The 16,943-nt window shown below is 36.9% G+C and overlaps 1 protein-coding gene and 1 pseudogene across 1 annotated transcript in view; both read left to right on the top strand.

The window, feature by feature from the left end:
- The first annotated feature begins 2,670 nt into the window (after positions 1-2,670).
- On the top strand, positions 2,671-8,039 carry LOC141823509 (uncharacterized; annotated as a pseudogene).
- A 610-nt stretch (positions 8,040-8,649) lies between these two features.
- The window catches only part of LOC141823508 (protein DA1-related 1-like), a 16,235-nt gene continuing 7,941 nt past the window's right edge, over positions 8,650-16,943 (top strand). The window contains 13 exon segments of the mRNA XM_074710798.1: positions 8,650-8,797; positions 10,010-10,147; positions 10,948-11,047; positions 12,628-12,760; positions 13,925-14,045; positions 14,130-14,213; positions 15,791-15,910; positions 16,079-16,129; positions 16,132-16,172; positions 16,174-16,291; positions 16,370-16,432; positions 16,552-16,670; positions 16,862-16,920. Coding sequence (XP_074566899.1) covers positions 10,037-10,147; positions 10,948-11,047; positions 12,628-12,760; positions 13,925-14,045; positions 14,130-14,213; positions 15,791-15,910; positions 16,079-16,129; positions 16,132-16,172; positions 16,174-16,291; positions 16,370-16,432; positions 16,552-16,670; positions 16,862-16,920 — 1,120 coding nt within the window. The 5' untranslated portion in view covers positions 8,650-8,797; positions 10,010-10,036.

Here is a 16,943-nt window from a genome sequence, read left to right as displayed (position 1 = left end):
GCGTGCAGGAAATACGAGAGGGAAAACATCGAGAGGCAAACAAAAATAAAATAAAGGAGGCGATTGGTATATATTCGGTAATGGGAATGGTAATGGATTTTCATTGAGGGGTTAATGGCAATGGAAATGATTACTGGATGAATGATGCTTGGTATAGATACTGAAATGGATATATAATTATCATTGATGTTACTTAGTATGAATAAGAAAGTAACGAGACCGTGCCTACAAACAAGTAACTGAGCACTAATGTATACCAAAATATAATTAAATAAAATATTTACCTTGTACCATTCCCTGACCTACAAACAATGGACTAGTTGTTTGGTTGATACAAAATACTTGAGTCGATCAAACCAAAAAAAATATCATGATTAATCCGAATTAATCAATTATTTCTCAATATCAAAAAAAATTATTTATCAATCCTTACCATGCGATGGTGAATAGCAGCGCTTGCTGCGATGGCGATGAACAGCAACAACAGTATTTACTGCTGTTGGCTGGGAGAAGAGGCAGGAGCTGTTGCCGTTGGCTGAAGAAAATTGTTTGCTTGGAAAAAGAGGAAGAAAGATGCTGAATTTACTATTTCTGGAAGAGGGCAGAAACTAGTTGTTGTTGCTGTTGTGAAGAGAAGAGAAGAAGGAGATGAGGAACTGCTGTGTTCCTGTTGCTTGCTGGAAATAGAGGAAGGAGAAGATGCAGCTGCGGTTGGGAGAGGGCTGGAAGGGGAGGAAGAGGAACTGATCGACGGGTGCAGGGAGGAGAAGTCGCGAGGTGAGGAGGGGGAGAAGCGGGGAGAAGCGCGGCGCCGGAGCGTGTGAGGAGGAGGAGCGACGCGAGGTGAGGAGGGGGGAGAAGCGGGCTTCGCGTGGAGAAGGAGGCGGCGCTTGGAGAAGGAGGCGGCGGGGGGAGAAGCCCGGCGCCGCCTGGAGGAGGAGGGGAGACGCGCGAGGGGAGCTGAGACAACGCGATGCGAGGGCTTTATGGTCTGCGAAAAAAACGAAGACGGAATGGATTTAGTGATAATCGAGGGGTGGGTAAGTTATCAAAATAAGAGAATCAAAATTATATCTTAATTTTTTAATGATTTAATGGTTTGAATTTAAACTGTTAAACCATAAATCTACTTAAATCTCTTAACCCTAAATAAATTAGGATTTAATTGATCCAATCCTATCCATTTATTTAATTAATCTCTCCTAAATTAAAATTAAAAAATTTTAGGTCTTCGACACTATAGATCTTCGACGTTTTCAAAAATCGAAAATTTCAACTATTGCCATTTTCTATTTCTGTTTCTACGTTTCTCATTTTCCGTTTCCGTCTCCCAGTTTTCTAGGTTGCGTTTGGTTTAAGAAATACAGAAATACAGAGACAAAAATACAGAAATACAGAGACAGTAGAGACAGGGACGCATTTACAATGGTCTCTGTATCGTGTTTGATTTTGGTAATACAGAGACAGTGGCTGAGGCGCGCAGGGCTCTGTTTTTGGTTGGATTCCGGTCGGATTTCCGCCATAATCCGGTCGGAATCCGGTACCGACCGGAGCGCCGGCGAACTGCGTGTCCAACGCGCCCGGCCCGACGGCCGGCGGTGAGCGGACAGCGGCGTGACTGTGCCGGAAGCGGAGATGAGTAGAAATTCTGTCTCCGTCTCCATTTCAGTGTCCCCAGTTTGATAGTGGACAGAAATTTTGTCTGAGACGGAGACAAAAATCCTATTTTTGTCTCTGTCTCTCAAAATCAAACGGGGGCGGAGACAGAAATCCTATTTCTGTCTCTGTATTTGTGCCCCTGTCTCTGAAACCAAACGCAGCCTAACAGCATAGCCGCTCTCCATACGTCCCTATCTTGTGGGTGACGCTGCACTATTTGTGTCTCCTGCTTCAATGTCTGCGCCAGGAAATACGACAGAGGAAACACGGAGAGGCAAAAAAAAAAAAAACATATATATATATATATAGTGATTTAGTGTTTATCCAAAATCACAATGTCAATTTCTCAATCAACTTGCTTCACCCTTAAACTCCCTTATTATCACTCGCAGTGAATAAACACAAACAATTTGAATATACTATATTTTGTTGGAAACCACAAGAACTGCACCTCGATGGAATCTCGACTCTGATACTCTCCAAACAAAAATACAAAGAAAATAATTACCCATAAACCTGGCAGCAACACCCACAACGTACGTTGAATATTTACAAAACCCAAATTCGCCTCGTTGGACGCAGATACACGACAAAGAAGGCCATGATTCTCGTAGGAAGGTGAAGCTGTCGAGGTGCAAGTGCAAGGCTCGAGGCCGTTCTGAGACTTAAATTAATATATATTTACTTTAAATCCTTCTTTAAGGCGAAATTACTGATAAATGTTGAGTTGGTTCCAGCTGCAGGGGACAGCTCACCTGGATCCGAGCCGCATGCCCTCCCCACTCGATTTATTTATTTGTTCATTCTTTTTTTTTTTCGACTTCAAGAAAGTTTAACGGCATTTTTTTTTATAGAATAGACATTTTCAGAATTAAATCGGATTATAAAAAAACGAAAATTAAAAAAATATTGATGTAAAGCTGCGTTTAAGTTAACTTTAATTTAATAATTAATTCTCCAATTGCTATCGATAAACCTCGCTTCTCACTAGGCGAGAGAGAGGAAGGGGCCCAGTCGCTCTGATCACCCACACGGCGACACAGAGAAGCAGAGAGAGAGAGGAGGAGGCGAGAACGAAGGGTATGGGAGGCGTGACATCCTCGGTGGCGGCGAAGTTGGCGTTCTTCCCGCCTTCGCCGCCGTCGTACGAGGTCGTTACGGAGCCGGAGTCCGGGGTGGTCCGGCTCAGCAACTGCCCTCATCGGGAGAACGTGGACGTGCTCCACCTCCCCACCCGGCGCGGCACGGAGGTCGTGGCTCTCTACGTTCGCAACCCCCTCGCCGTGTCCACCGTCCTCTACTCTCACGGCAACGCCGCCGATCTTGGCCAGATGTACGAGCTCTTCGTCGAACTCAGCATCCATCTTCGCGTCAACCTCTTGGGGTAGGGAGATCCTTTCGCCTTCTCTTGGTTTAGTGCTCTGGTGGGTTTTGGTGCTGAGAAAATCGAATTTTGATGGCTGAGAAAAACTTTGACTTCCCTTTTTTGCGGAATGATAGTTCTATTGTCCGATTATAACAATTTGACTCGTTTTGAAGATCGATGCGGTGCTTTTTTACCTTTGGATTTGTAATTCAAGATGTAGGAGCGCATTAAGCAAGTACTCGTTTGTTTAGGTCGAAGTGTGTAGTTGATTCCTATGAGTGGTCGGGACCCAGCATTCAAAGCTCAAGATTGTACGTAAACATTAAGGCCCAGTATATATGGAAATTAATGAACGGATAATAAATCGACAGCGTTTTTCTTAACTTCTGGAAGTTTTGCCCTTTTGGAGTGGACCGGATTTGGATATACATTTGGAGATTTTTTTTTTCTCATTTTAGGCCCATATTGTGTGATTTAATGATCGAGATTAGCTTGGTGAAGCTGACATTTTTTAGGTTCAAATACGAGTCATTTAATTCTGTTTCTCATGACACGTTTCGCTGAAGGATGTCAAAAATCCGGTCTTTCATTATCAATACTTTCATCTCTTATTCGTTTTTACTGTATAATCTGTATTTTATATATCAATTTAGATTGATGGGAAACGCTTAGTGGCAAAAAAAAAAAATTATAAAGAAACTCGGCACTTAGGTGAGGACCTAGCTACTGAGTCTAGATACTGCATTTTCATGAATGTTTGGAAATTACAGGATGAGAATGAATTTCTTTACAGCATAATTCAGTGATAAACCTTGTGATTCATTGTACCTTTTTTTTTATCAGATCAAATCCAAGTCTTTGGCATCTAAAGAATCTAGCATGCGTGCCTGTTATAAAAAGGACGCAAAAGATACATATTTAACCTTTTTGCTTGTAATTTTTCACTCTTCTTGCCACTCTTCTGATAAAACTTTTAAGTGGTCTCCATGTAGATGCTGTATGTACTTCGTTGGATGGAGAGGAAAAGGAAGGGGGAGAAGGAACAAAAGGAAATAAAAAAGATGATCCTTTACTATGTTTAATTTAAGTGGATGGAAAGAAAAGAAAGGGACCAAAACTGCATTCATACCCTTATCCACAACCTTCTACCCTCCTTGCAGTTCGGTGGTGGCCATCCTCCCCCTTGCTAGTGGAAGCTCCAGCTGCTTTTCCACATCCACCGAGTGAATGCCTGACAGGCCTCACTTGTACTGCCTTGATGACTCTGCCCCCCTAGAGTAGCCGCCATATTAGACATCTTCAGCAAGGTCCCAAAGAGGTACAAGGAGTCAGATTCCATCCACTCTCGGCTCACAGCAACTATTGCTTGCCCAGAGAGGCATAATTGTGAGATGCAGATTCCTTAGGGTAGGAACAAGGGTAACTTACCATAAATTATAGTTGATAACAAAAAAATGAATTTACATTGATCAGACATCAGAATATGAACAATGGTACTGTTTCAGAATGGAAAGTTATGCAAACGTTGCCAGAGTTCTGGAGATCCATCGTGATTTGTGTGGATGCAATAGTGGAAGAAAATTTTAATTATGATCTTGTATTGAACCAAATTCGATTGAGGACCTATTTGATTGCTGATTGTTGTTGTAAGATAATCTGATATAAGTTGGTATTCATGCTTCATCAAGTTGCAAGAGGAACAACAACAAAGAGGATATGCCAGTAAGATGTGATATATTTTCTATAGATAGACACGTGATTAGCTTTTGCTGAGCTGTAAAATAATACTTTTTAAAATGGAATCCTAGACTCAAAGGGATGAAAGATGATAATTTCCTAGATGCATTCAATAAGTCTCTTGTTCAGGGAGTTCATCGATTCTTTCTGATGGCTACCAACTGTTTTTCTGAAGTTGTAACAGCTAAATTGATTGAACTGGCGTTGTTAATTTCTTCATACAAAAGATGTATCAAACTACATGCATTTTATTTGTGTCAAGGCAAACAAGTAATCCTACTTCGATTATCTGATTTGACAATTACAATGTTTCTACTGCCAACTGCTTCCGAATTTTGTGAAACCGGACTCGTTAAAGATTTTTTGGGTCGAAGTCACATGTTCTAGTGTATTCTTTGCCAGTTCATTCTAAATTGTTTGCCATGAATTTAAAATTGAACAAATTAGCTATTTTCCAACAATTCCCTTCATTTCAAATCTTTATTTATTAGTGTATATGGGTTTCTCAAGATGAACAAGGCAATGTATTTGAGTTGCTATCTCTTTAATGAGCACTGCCAACCACTGCCAATTAATGAATGTTTCCATGACATTCTGCAACTTTCCTGAAGCTCCCATATATTTGCAGGTATGACTACTCTGGATACGGACAATCAACTGGAAAGGTTTATATACTCGCTTCCTTAACTATGCTATATATTTTCTTGTCGATTATTAATAATGGTCAAAGTAACTAAAACTTTTCACTGATGTAGCCGAGTGAGCATAACACATATGCTGATATAGAGGCTGCTTATAAATGCCTCCAAGAAAACTATGGTGCCAAGGAGGATGAAATTATCCTATATGGTCAATCTGTAGGAAGTGGACCAACTGTGGATTTGGCTGCTCGCCTGCCTTGCTTACGAGCTGTAGTATTGCATAGCCCTATACTCTCAGGTTTAAGAGTAATGTATTCTGTGAAACGTACATACTGGTTCGACATCTACAAGGTTGAATTTCATTTATTCTGGTTTTCTTTGCTTTAATTGTTTCTGCATCTTAAGTTTTTTTAATTTCTTAACATTCTAGTTAATTTTGTTTCCAGAATATTGACAAAATATCATTGGTCAACTGTCCCGTGCTAGTAATTCATGTAAGTATATTTGCTCTCACATTCTATATTTACTTACACAAAGGTCAATTTCGTGTTAAAATAACACTTATTCTTTGGGGAAATCATTATTTCTCTCAGATATTTTACATACTTGAAAAAGCTATTATTCTGGTAATCTGATTTAACCCCCTCATTGAAACAAGGTGCAATGCTTGTTCACTAATATATCTTGGCTAACTTTGAAGTGTCAGCATTATTTTGTGGTCTGGTATACTGTCCTCTTTAGTCGTCAAGTGAAGTGTTGTCCAATAAATGTTCAAATTGACATAGATATCTGATACTGCTATGAGCAGATAGTTCGATTGAAACTTTTGGCTCTTGTCAACTGTCTTTCAGTTTCAGTTTTGCATGGTACACTGTAGATCCTGCCACCAATCAAACCCCATTTGCTCCATCACTATAAGATTTCTTATTTACAGTCGATTCCAAACAAACAACAAGTTATTGTGATTCTGATTATCTGTGTCCACTAAACAGATTGTAGCAACTCATGCTTGTTAGACTTGAAAGAGTTTGATGCTACCAAAAATTGTTCAAGGCATCTCCTCTTTTCTCCTCTAGTGGAAGCATTTGATTTGATCGTAAAGATGCATAGAAAGTTGATTCTTATCGCATGCATCCATTTGTTTCAAATGACAACTCTTTTGTCTTATTTTGTGATTGGCCACTTTTAGTCTATCCTTCAATTTATTTACATTTTTGAATAATAGACTAATATTTGGACTGATTTCAAGTTAATGACATGCAACAGACATAAAGTTTGCACAGTTTTTTTTTTCATATGGAATATTTGAATGTCATATGTTGTTTGGGTTCTCACCATAAGTGAATAATGACTTTTTTCATTGTGTGTTATAATGTACTTATGTAGTTAGTACAGCTTTGTTTCTACTAACAAACCGGTATTAGGTAGTCTCTGAACTGTACATCTAATAGCACTCTCCGCAAAATTCCACATTCTACCTTAATAGCTATTTGGAATTGCAGGATGAAACAAGCAATCTTAAAGCTTTCATGCACTAAATTTTTGAACGCACAGATAATTCATAAGTGATTCCAGATTGAAGCACACAACTTTTTGTTTGCCTGTATGAAATTCATATTTTATCATGCTGACCATAAATATCTTTAGCATTGGTTAGATCATTGGCCCCAAGTTAACTATAGTTAAAGTCGGTGCATTTTCTCTTTATAGCATATATCCCCCCTTCAGAGCACATACGCAATCCATTGGTCACAGTTTGCCCATAAATTTGCTAATTATCCAATCAGTTTTGATTCCTTAATTAATGTCGTTGAAATCATTGCCTTGTTACCTAGCATAATTAAATAGTTCCTAGTTGTCAAGGCTGATTTTGTTTCAAAATTTGAGGTTCCTGTCTTTATAATAATAAAGAGTTCATAAAGTCTATCCTATGTCTCTTCACTTATGACAATTCCAACGACAAGTTCGATGTTTCGATCATTACTCGTGCAGATTAAATGCAGTTGTTAATTTTTAGACGCACCATTCTGCAGGGCACAGCAGATGAAGTCGTGGACTGCTCTCATGGACAGCAACTGTGGGAATTGTGCAAGGAGAAGCATGAGCCACTCTGGCTAAAAGGAGGAAAACATTGTGACTTGGAACTTTTCCCTGAATACATCAAACACCTCAGAAAATTCATAACAACAGTCGAGAAATGGAGAACTGACTGCGCTTGGAGGACTCTGGAAAACCTCAGACCACTTTGAACCATCCAGGAAGAGCACTGACTGCTCAGAGCCACCGAGGAGGAGCACCAGTCGCCGAGAAAAATCCAAGCCAAACACAGATAAGCCAAGGAGCAAGGACCAGAAGTCTTACAATCTGGATAAGTTGGCAAAACTGGATGTCTCATTCGACCACATGGAGGAGTCGAGGAGGAGTTTTGACTGCTTCGGTATGTCCGCAAAGCACATAGATCAAATCGACAGAGGGAGAAGAAGCGTCGACAGATTGGATAGGAGGATATGGGCTGGGTGAAGTGAACGCATAATCTCTTTGTAAAATTTACGCACGGTCTTTGGACTTTGATTGTGTTGGTCTGTACATTTGCAAATGATATGGATGGATGTTGAAAGGTGAACCTTGTTGATGAATGATTGTAGCTCTTGCTTAACGTTCAACGATTCATCCCGGATGATGCTTAAACTCGTGCTATTATCCACTTAACATATCATAATTTGTTTATGTGCCTAAAAGTAGTTAATTAGTCATTATCTTGATATTTTAACACGTTGTTTAATAACCATATTCTAAAAATTAGGCAGTTTCATAATACACTTTTTAGAAACTGGATAATTTCATTAAAAATAAAAAAAAATGCCAAAAGGTTAAATTATGAATATTCGTCATATGAACTACAAAATAACAACAATATGCAATAATTTTAATATTTTAAAAAGTAGAATCTGCTATCTCAATGATTCCATTCTCTTTCATCTATTTCAATAATTCTATTTCATCGTAATCAATTTAATTATGTCATCTCGAAGCAATAATACGCAATAACATACATATATTAAGTAGTCAGAATTACAACGGAGTAAATTTGTAGAAGAGTATAAGGGTTTGAATTTTAATGAAGTCGAGATAATAAATTAAGGTGGATTTACATATTTTGTAACATTTTGCAATAATATACGTATAATTTCCAAATCTAAAATCGACTCCCAAATCCAACGCTCCCTGACGCGCGGTCACGTCAAACCTGCCGGCTACGGAGAGAGAGAGAAAGAGGATGGATCATGCTCCCTTACCTGACGAACGTTGAACTCTCCGCGTCCCTTCTTCCTGGCTCGATAAGCGGAGGAAGCCGTTCCCTTCCTCCTCTGCTCCGCCGGCGATCTCTGCGAAGGTACTCACCTCTCTCCTCCTCGTATTCTATTCTCCGCCCGACACTAATCTCGTTCCGTCCTTATTTCCTCCCTTTATTCGTTCCCGCCGCAGCCCCCACCTGCGATTAGAGACGTTAGGGTTTTTGCGCAATCCCAATCCTCGACATTCTCTGCATCTCATGCTGCGAATCCTCTAATTAGCATGGGCCGTGATGCTCCCCCTGAACAGAACTATGACGATGATCGTGCTTATCCTTTTTGTGCGTTATGATCTTCGATGTGCAGATCCTTGCTTTACAAGTATATTTTTTTCTGCGTGTCCTGTTTGATACCTGATCCCTTGTATGTACCTAGCTGATCGATTTCCAATCGTGTGGTCTCCTGTAAAGAACAAAGTAATTACTTTACATGGTTTCAAGCCAAAAATTCATGGAGGAATCTGAATATGCTATTTGGATGTTGACGAATGACTTGCAGTATTCTAGATCTCCGAGAAAGGCAGTTAAAAGTTCCATTTTTGTCTTGTTTATCCTTTATGTTGTGAAAACTGCATGCCATTTTCTAATATGGCATTCTTGGGGGAAAACAACTGTTTGAGATATTTCATCTTTCAGTTGAAGAGAACATGGCTATGTTTTTCATAACGCCAGTCCCATGGGCATAATAGGCAACTTATGCCATTTTCTAATATAATTTAGTTTGCAATTACAGAACTTATCAGGTCTCCATATCCTTGTCACTCTTAACATTGATGTGCTATTTCTTTAAAAACAACATGCAAGTGGTTCCACATTATACAAAGGGGGCCATTTCATCCCACATGAATTTTGAAAAAGTTGATAATAAACTTTGAACAATAAACAAGAGTTACAGGACAAATATTTCTATTTTGTTGATAAATGATTATGCTTCGATAGTATCATTATACTTTTTAATCTGTCTTCACTTTTATGATCTATCTTGTACTATAAAATTTTGGCTTTACCAGTGAATATTCACATGCCATTCCTGCAAGTTCACTATATCGATCAACAACTAAATTCTTACTTTTTTGAAGTACTTAAAGATTATAACATGTGCTTCTCTATCATATACTTTTGATTAAGTTTTTTTTAACAAAGATTTAATCAAATTATGCACTGTTACCCGAATAGTTTATTACTTCTAATTTTTTGACTTGCCTATGCTGTATTATGCTGATTGGGTGTATAATATGCAACCATAATTTACAGCAGGAATGTTAAGATAGCATACACATTATGGGTTGGCTGAGCAAATTTTTTAAAGGCTCCAGCCATAGAGTATCGGAGGGGCAATATCATGACAGATACGGGGATGATGGAGTTTGGAACGAACCATCTAATTTCTTGGTAAGTGGTAAATTACAAGGATCTAAACATTCTTGTTCCCCCTTTTATCAAACAACTTGTTTCAGCTTGCCTATTGCTTCTTTGCCACTTGATCTCATCATTCCATTTCCTTCCATGGTGAAAAGAAAATATGCAAATTTGATAACAACTCAATGAAACATGTTATTGAGGAGGTTGAGGGTCTATTTAGGTGTGCTTATTGGCCTTATTCATAGTGTATATGTGTGGGGTAATCATAGAGGGCTCAAACATTCATTGCAATCTTTCTTGACATGGTATCAGATATTGCTCCTTATCTACCTTAACTACATCAACCACACATGGGTGATTGTCCATGTTGCAAATATCTTGACTATGCTTAGTACAATTATTGTGAGAAGAAATAGTGTATTGTCCATGTCCATCACACCAATTTTTTTTCCCAGGACCAATATGAACTGAAGGACATGCTGTTTTGCGTGCATAGTTGTGAAATTCTTGTTAGGGCAGAGCGATGACCCTAGAATCAGAAATTTGGATTTGACCTAAGAGATGGGAGAACAGTTGTATGAACAACATGACGAAGAGTCTTCATATTCTGTATTTTAAAATGCACAAATATCATCACAGAACTTAGGAAATAGTTTGCATAGCAGGCCCTAACCACCAGCTGTTTTCTTCTAAAAAAAAAAAGCAGGTTGTTCTTCAGATCACTTGCTGTTTGACACAGCTACAAGGAAACCAATTCTTTTTTGGTACTTAAGAGTATTTTTTTCACCACTAAATTCTTAACACGAAAAATCTTTATATCACAAATGCAGGGAACACAGAATCCCCTGTCAGACTACGAAAATGAAGATATAGACCGTGCAATTGCACTTTCCTTATCTGAAGAAGAGCATAAAAAAGTAATACCGACAGGTAAGTTCTATGCTATCCTATGCTGTATCATTAACGTATCTTGCCATGCAAATCTTTTTCTTTATACATAATAATATTATTCCAGAATGCAAAAGATTGTCTCTTTTCTTTTCCTGTTGTTTATGCTCATATGTGTTTCCATTTTTTGCATTACTCTTTTTCAACTGGGATTCAAATCTAGGCTTGGGCCAACTCAAACTAGAACAAAAATGATGCGTTGAAAAACAGATTAAACCCAATTAACCACAGGTGAAAATATGCCCGATTTGTGCTTTGTTAAAATGCTGAACCAGATTTCCATTTTTAAGTTTTCCGATCTATACTTGTGGACTAGTTGGATAGGTCTATCCAAATCAGACTACTAGCCGGTGTTTGTGGCTCTGAGAACTATAGGCAAATCAATACATCTTCCTTTCTCAGACACATCTCTTGTGCCTATATTCATTAGCAATGCATATTTGGTGATTAGGAATCAAATATAGATTGGTAGTGGATTTGTGTGAGCACCATCATCGAGAACTGTGCTGGTCCTGGATCTTATCCCATTGAACTCAATGCAATACTTATATTCTAAAGATATATGTCGTAGCCTTTAGATACATTATGCTGATTATGAAGATATGTCATAGCCTTTTGATTTGGCATCTGGTTGATAATTTTATAGTGGAAGATACTAAAATAAATAAACAAGAACATGTGTTGGATAATATAATAAGTTGCATCGTCGTAATCATTTGGGGTTGGCTATATGGATCTATTCCACCATTGTGCTTGGTGCTCTATGCAAGGTCATATTATTTGCAACACAGGTTATTTCTTTTAACTATATCATTATGGTAGTATCACTTGGTTTGTACCTTCAATTTTTCTAATCATAAAATTTATTAAGTGAAAAATAGCAAGTGTATACTATTTGGTGAAAATATCTTGTATTCATTTGCTAACTATGCTAATAAATGCATGTGCTATAACTCTCGTATGTTCTTCAGTGTTTGTGAAACAGAAATTTGAGAAGTTTGATTTTTTTTTTAAATTTTAAATTGCACTTGGAAAGCACTTTTAGGCACATTTCTTTAGGAATTCTCCCATTAAAATTATTATTTTCTTGTGATGAATATGTGAGGGGTTGTTTCTATTGAAAATAACGATGATATTTTAGTTCAAGGAATCATTGTATCCATAAGTTTAACAAGCATATCTTTCATCTTGGATTTTCAATGGAAATAACAACCATTAGATTCTTTCAGTTTATTTAAGTTTAATCTTTTTTGTTTTTATCTTTAGTTTTTTTTAAAAAAAAATTATCTTTGTTAGAATGGATTAAAATGCATGATCTTTCTTGATGATATGGTCTCTTTATATTCTCTTTGATTATTCTTTAGAATGCCTATTTTCTTGATACTGATATATTAAAATTTGTGAGTTTCTTCTTTTGCGCAATGCATAATTTTTTTAAAAGATCAAAATCTTCTGGATAATCCATAATACTATTAGAAGATTCCTTGATTCCTTAATAGTTAATAATAGTCAACACCCTACCTGTAATTTGATTTGGTTTCTTAATTGTTGCTTTCTGTTAGAAAATGTTTCTAGCTTGGAGGAAGATGAGCAGCTTGCAAGAGCTTTGCAAGAAAGTCTTAATGTATATTCTCCTCCTCGAGAAAATGGCCATTCTTTTCAGCCAATGCCATTTCTGTTCTCATCAGGGTTCAGGTGATTTTGCTTCTAAACCTGGTCTATTTTAAATACTTGATTCATTCTCAAGAGCATCGGAGATATGGAATGGAACAGATATTATATAATATGTGTAATATATATTATCTTTTGTTTCTCTTTCTTGAGTTCGTTTTCGGATGGGTTCTACAGGAGTGATGTTTAGTTTTGGTCAAATAACATAATCAAAGCATTCTTATCAGTTGGTAAAGTTGTATACCATATTTGATAACACCTGTAATCAGTCTCGAATGTAAAATTGATCGTTATGAGCCTGATGTGATTATGGCACCATTGCCATGGTGTTTACTCCATGATGTTGTTTTGCTTTGTTTGCCATAATAGTCAACTTGGGTATCAGCAATGCGTATATGATCAGATAGTGGGGATTAGACAATAACGCTTGACCAAATGGTGAAAACTTGGAACTCATGGATTGTTTTTATATACTCGCCAATTAACAACTTTTCCTTGGTAATGTCAGGAATCTAATTTCGTACAAGATAATTGCTTCTAGGTGGAAAGAACCAAATAAAATTCAATTTGAAAAGAAAATTTGAGACTTTAATTCTGGTGACCTATAGACTAATAGAAAAAGTTACTGGATTGTCAGTCAAATACAAGCACATATTTTTATAACAAGTATACGGTTTATTGAACTGTCTGAATGCCAGAATGTTATCCTATTTTCTGCCATTCTGAAAAATTCATGCACCATACACTGTATATGTTAATTGTGTTTACAGTGTACAGGTATGTTTCATTATCTTTTCGAGTATGCATTTTTTTAATCATCATTCAAATTTGAGCAAAAGGAAAAGGTTTTAGGATTTCAAATCATGGTGTATCATCAGATGTTCCTGTTATTCCAGTTGGTAAATACTAGAAGTAAAGTTAACAAAGAGACAAGTTTGATGACCCTATCTTATTAAGTAATATTTGAATATCAAAACCACAGTTATTGAACATAGTGTTAAGTCATTTTATTAAATTGTGTGTCTCTAGTTCAAACTTCAGTGTACCTACCATGACATTTTCATTGAAAAAATACCATCTCTTGCACTCACTGTGTCTTTTGGTTTCCTTTTGTTACTATAGTCCAGTGCCAAATGATTTGAACTCAATGCTTCTTGTTTCTCATCATTATATACCTTGATGCTGTAGGGTGTGTGCTGGATGTAATAATGAGATTGGCCATGGGCGTTTTCTTAGTTGCATGGATGCTTATTGGCATCCAGAATGTTTTTGTTGCCATTCCTGTAAACAGCCAATATCTGATTATGAGGTAAGTATTAATGGGGATGGTATATGTATGCATGGACAATATTTAATACTCACCAAGTCACCATTCTTCATTTTCTTGTTACAGTTCTCCATGTCTGGGAATTATCCATACCATAAATCTTGCTACAAGGAGCTTTATCATCCCAAATGTGATGTATGCAAGCAATTTGTGAGTACTTATCTTTCTAGAAAATCCTTGGAATAATATAAATGAGAATTAGAAAAAGATCATTGGTCTTTATTTTGTTGAAAGTTTAAATAATAGGAACATATTATGAGAAAGGACATTTCATCACTTGTTTTCTGTAAAAGAAAGGACATTTTGTTTTGTTATCTGCAAAGCATATTTATTGCTTGGACTTGTTTGTTCCAATTAACTCATCATTACATAATATTCCTTGTCTTTTTTATGTCAAAATTCTTGTATCCAATCACTAGAAGCTTACGGTCTCATATCACAGAATCTGTAGTTATTACTTAGTATGTTCATCTTGTCAAGACATCTAAGGTTGACTTGTGGTGGAACATGAATAGTAATTACTAAGTAAGAGAAAGACTTGTGTCATTCTCTGGAACCTAGTTAGCATGGTCACCTCATCTTGCTAAGACCTCAGACTTTTCATTGACTGCTAAATTCCACAGTTTCCATGGTAACAAGAAGAAGTATTCCAGTCGCAGATTTCTGTCAAACTATTTGAGCTTTTTCATCACTCGATTAAACATTTTTTAAAGAACCTCTACCTAATAAACTAATAGGACTGTATCGCCCTTTTCTCGAGAAAAAAAAAGGTGGAAACAACTCTATCACTGATATTAGATTCAAAATCAAGACAAAAGTTTCCTTGCTAAACATGAGGCATAAATATAACCAAAGGTAAAATTGGAATGTGGTCACTGGTAATTTGGTTATTTATTCAACCAAATGCCATACTTCTCTTAGCACCCAATAATCAATCCATATCTACCATTATTAAACAAGGGTCACATTTAATCATAGTTCAAGTTTGCAACTTAATGTTTTTTTTTCTTTTTTTTTTTTTTTGTGGAAAAGAGGAAGGAAAACCCAGGAGTGCCCCTTTATTAATGAAGAAAAGATGGCAGAGTATTTATATACAATGAAGTGATCTGAGAGAATAAAACAAAGAAAAAATAAACTGGGATTCTATTTTTATCTAGAGAATCCTTATATTTGCTTAGTGTTTCATATTAATTTATCCTTGTAATTAAAATTAGGATACTATTTTGCTACATAATAATAACACAACTCACTTTTGTTCTCAGACAGTTTCTTAATTATGGTACTGCACTGAATGAAGTTAGGGAAGCATTGATTGCTTACTGTAGGTAGCTTAGGTTCAACAATTTGGATCTTCTATGTTTCCTTGTCAGTTGATGTTAAAGTTACTGCCTACTGGTAAGAACCTTTTATATCATGTTGCTATGCCTAATGGGGAATACTGTCCTTGTTATTTTACCAACGGAAATATCTTAGTTTCTCATCAATTGTCCTCTGCAATGATACACTGATTACTGCTCATGAAGATTAACAAAATATAAACAGATGATTACATGTCAATCCAATTTACCAGGTTCTGAAATCATCTAAACCTGTTTCACTATGTACATTGACTTTTGAATACTGAGTCTCAAATTCTGCTGCAGCTATATTAAGGAATTCCATTATGAGCTTTTCCTTTTAAGAAGTTTTGGCTAATGCATAGCCTATTATCATGATTTTTTTTTCAGATACCAACAAATATGAATGGCCTTATTGAGTACAGGGCACATCCTTTCTGGTTGCAGAAGTATTGCCCTTCTCATGAGATGGACGGTACACCAAGATGCTGCAGTTGTGAAAGAATGGAGGTTGTTTTAAGTTTCTAATATCAATCTTCAGGTTTTAGAAAATTTATTTACTTGGATACAATTTACTTTCTCTGTCAGCATAAATATCTTTTATCTTCTCAATATATTGCATAATGTTTTTTAATTATGTGGAATCGTTATTTCCCTTCTGTTTTATGCAAATTCCAGCCCAGAGACTCAAAGTATGTCACTTTAAATGATGGGAGGAAGCTCTGCTTAGAGAGTGCCTTGATTCCTCAATAATGGATACGAGTGAATGCCGACCAGCACTCTGATATACAGGAATTTTATGAAGGCCTAAATATGAAAATTGAACAGCAGGTTCCTTTGCTTCTTGTTGAGAGACAAGCTCTAAATGAGGCCATGGAAGGAGAGAAACATGTGAGTCAATTGAACGGAAATAATTGTTGTCATTATTTATTCAAAATTTAGCATGAAGTTTGGTTTTCTTTGGTTTAGGGTCATCATCGCCTCCCAGAAACAAGAGGCCTTTGCCTATCTGAGGAACAGACTGTTAGCACGGTAGAAACCTTATTCACCTGACTTAGTTTCCTCGATTCCCGGTTCAGTGATATTCAGGTTGCATTGTTGTGTTTCTTCATCCTTACCTTTTTTGTCAATGCAACTTCAAATGTGGATAGATTTTAAGGAGACCAAGGATTGGGGCTGGAAACAGAGTCACGGACATGATAACAGAGCCATATAGATTGACCCGTCGATGTGAAGTAACTGCAATTCTCATTTTATATGGTCTCCCAAGGTATTGCAAAATTCACATTAGTTTCCTTTGAAAATGATTTAAGCTCCTTAGAATATCCTACCAACCTTTTGCAATAGGCTACCAAAAGGTTCAGAAAAGTTTGCCATTTAGATAGAATATCATTGATTGAGTTCGCCAGTGATATGTGGTCCAATACGTTTGCTGAACTTATTCTGTTCTTGTTTGTACAGACTACTAACAGGATCCATTTTAGCTCATGAGATGATGCACGCATGGCTCCGACTTAAAGGTAGGTAGTTAATTCTGATTTGA

This window comes from Curcuma longa, chromosome 3 (assembly GCF_044706935.1).
Source record: "Curcuma longa cultivar G26 ecotype Majalengka, Jawa Barat chromosome 3, ITB_CL_G26_1.1, whole genome shotgun sequence".
Classification (NCBI taxonomy): Eukaryota; Viridiplantae; Streptophyta; class Magnoliopsida; order Zingiberales; family Zingiberaceae; genus Curcuma; species Curcuma longa.
This window is presented reverse-complemented; position numbering and strand designations above follow the sequence as displayed.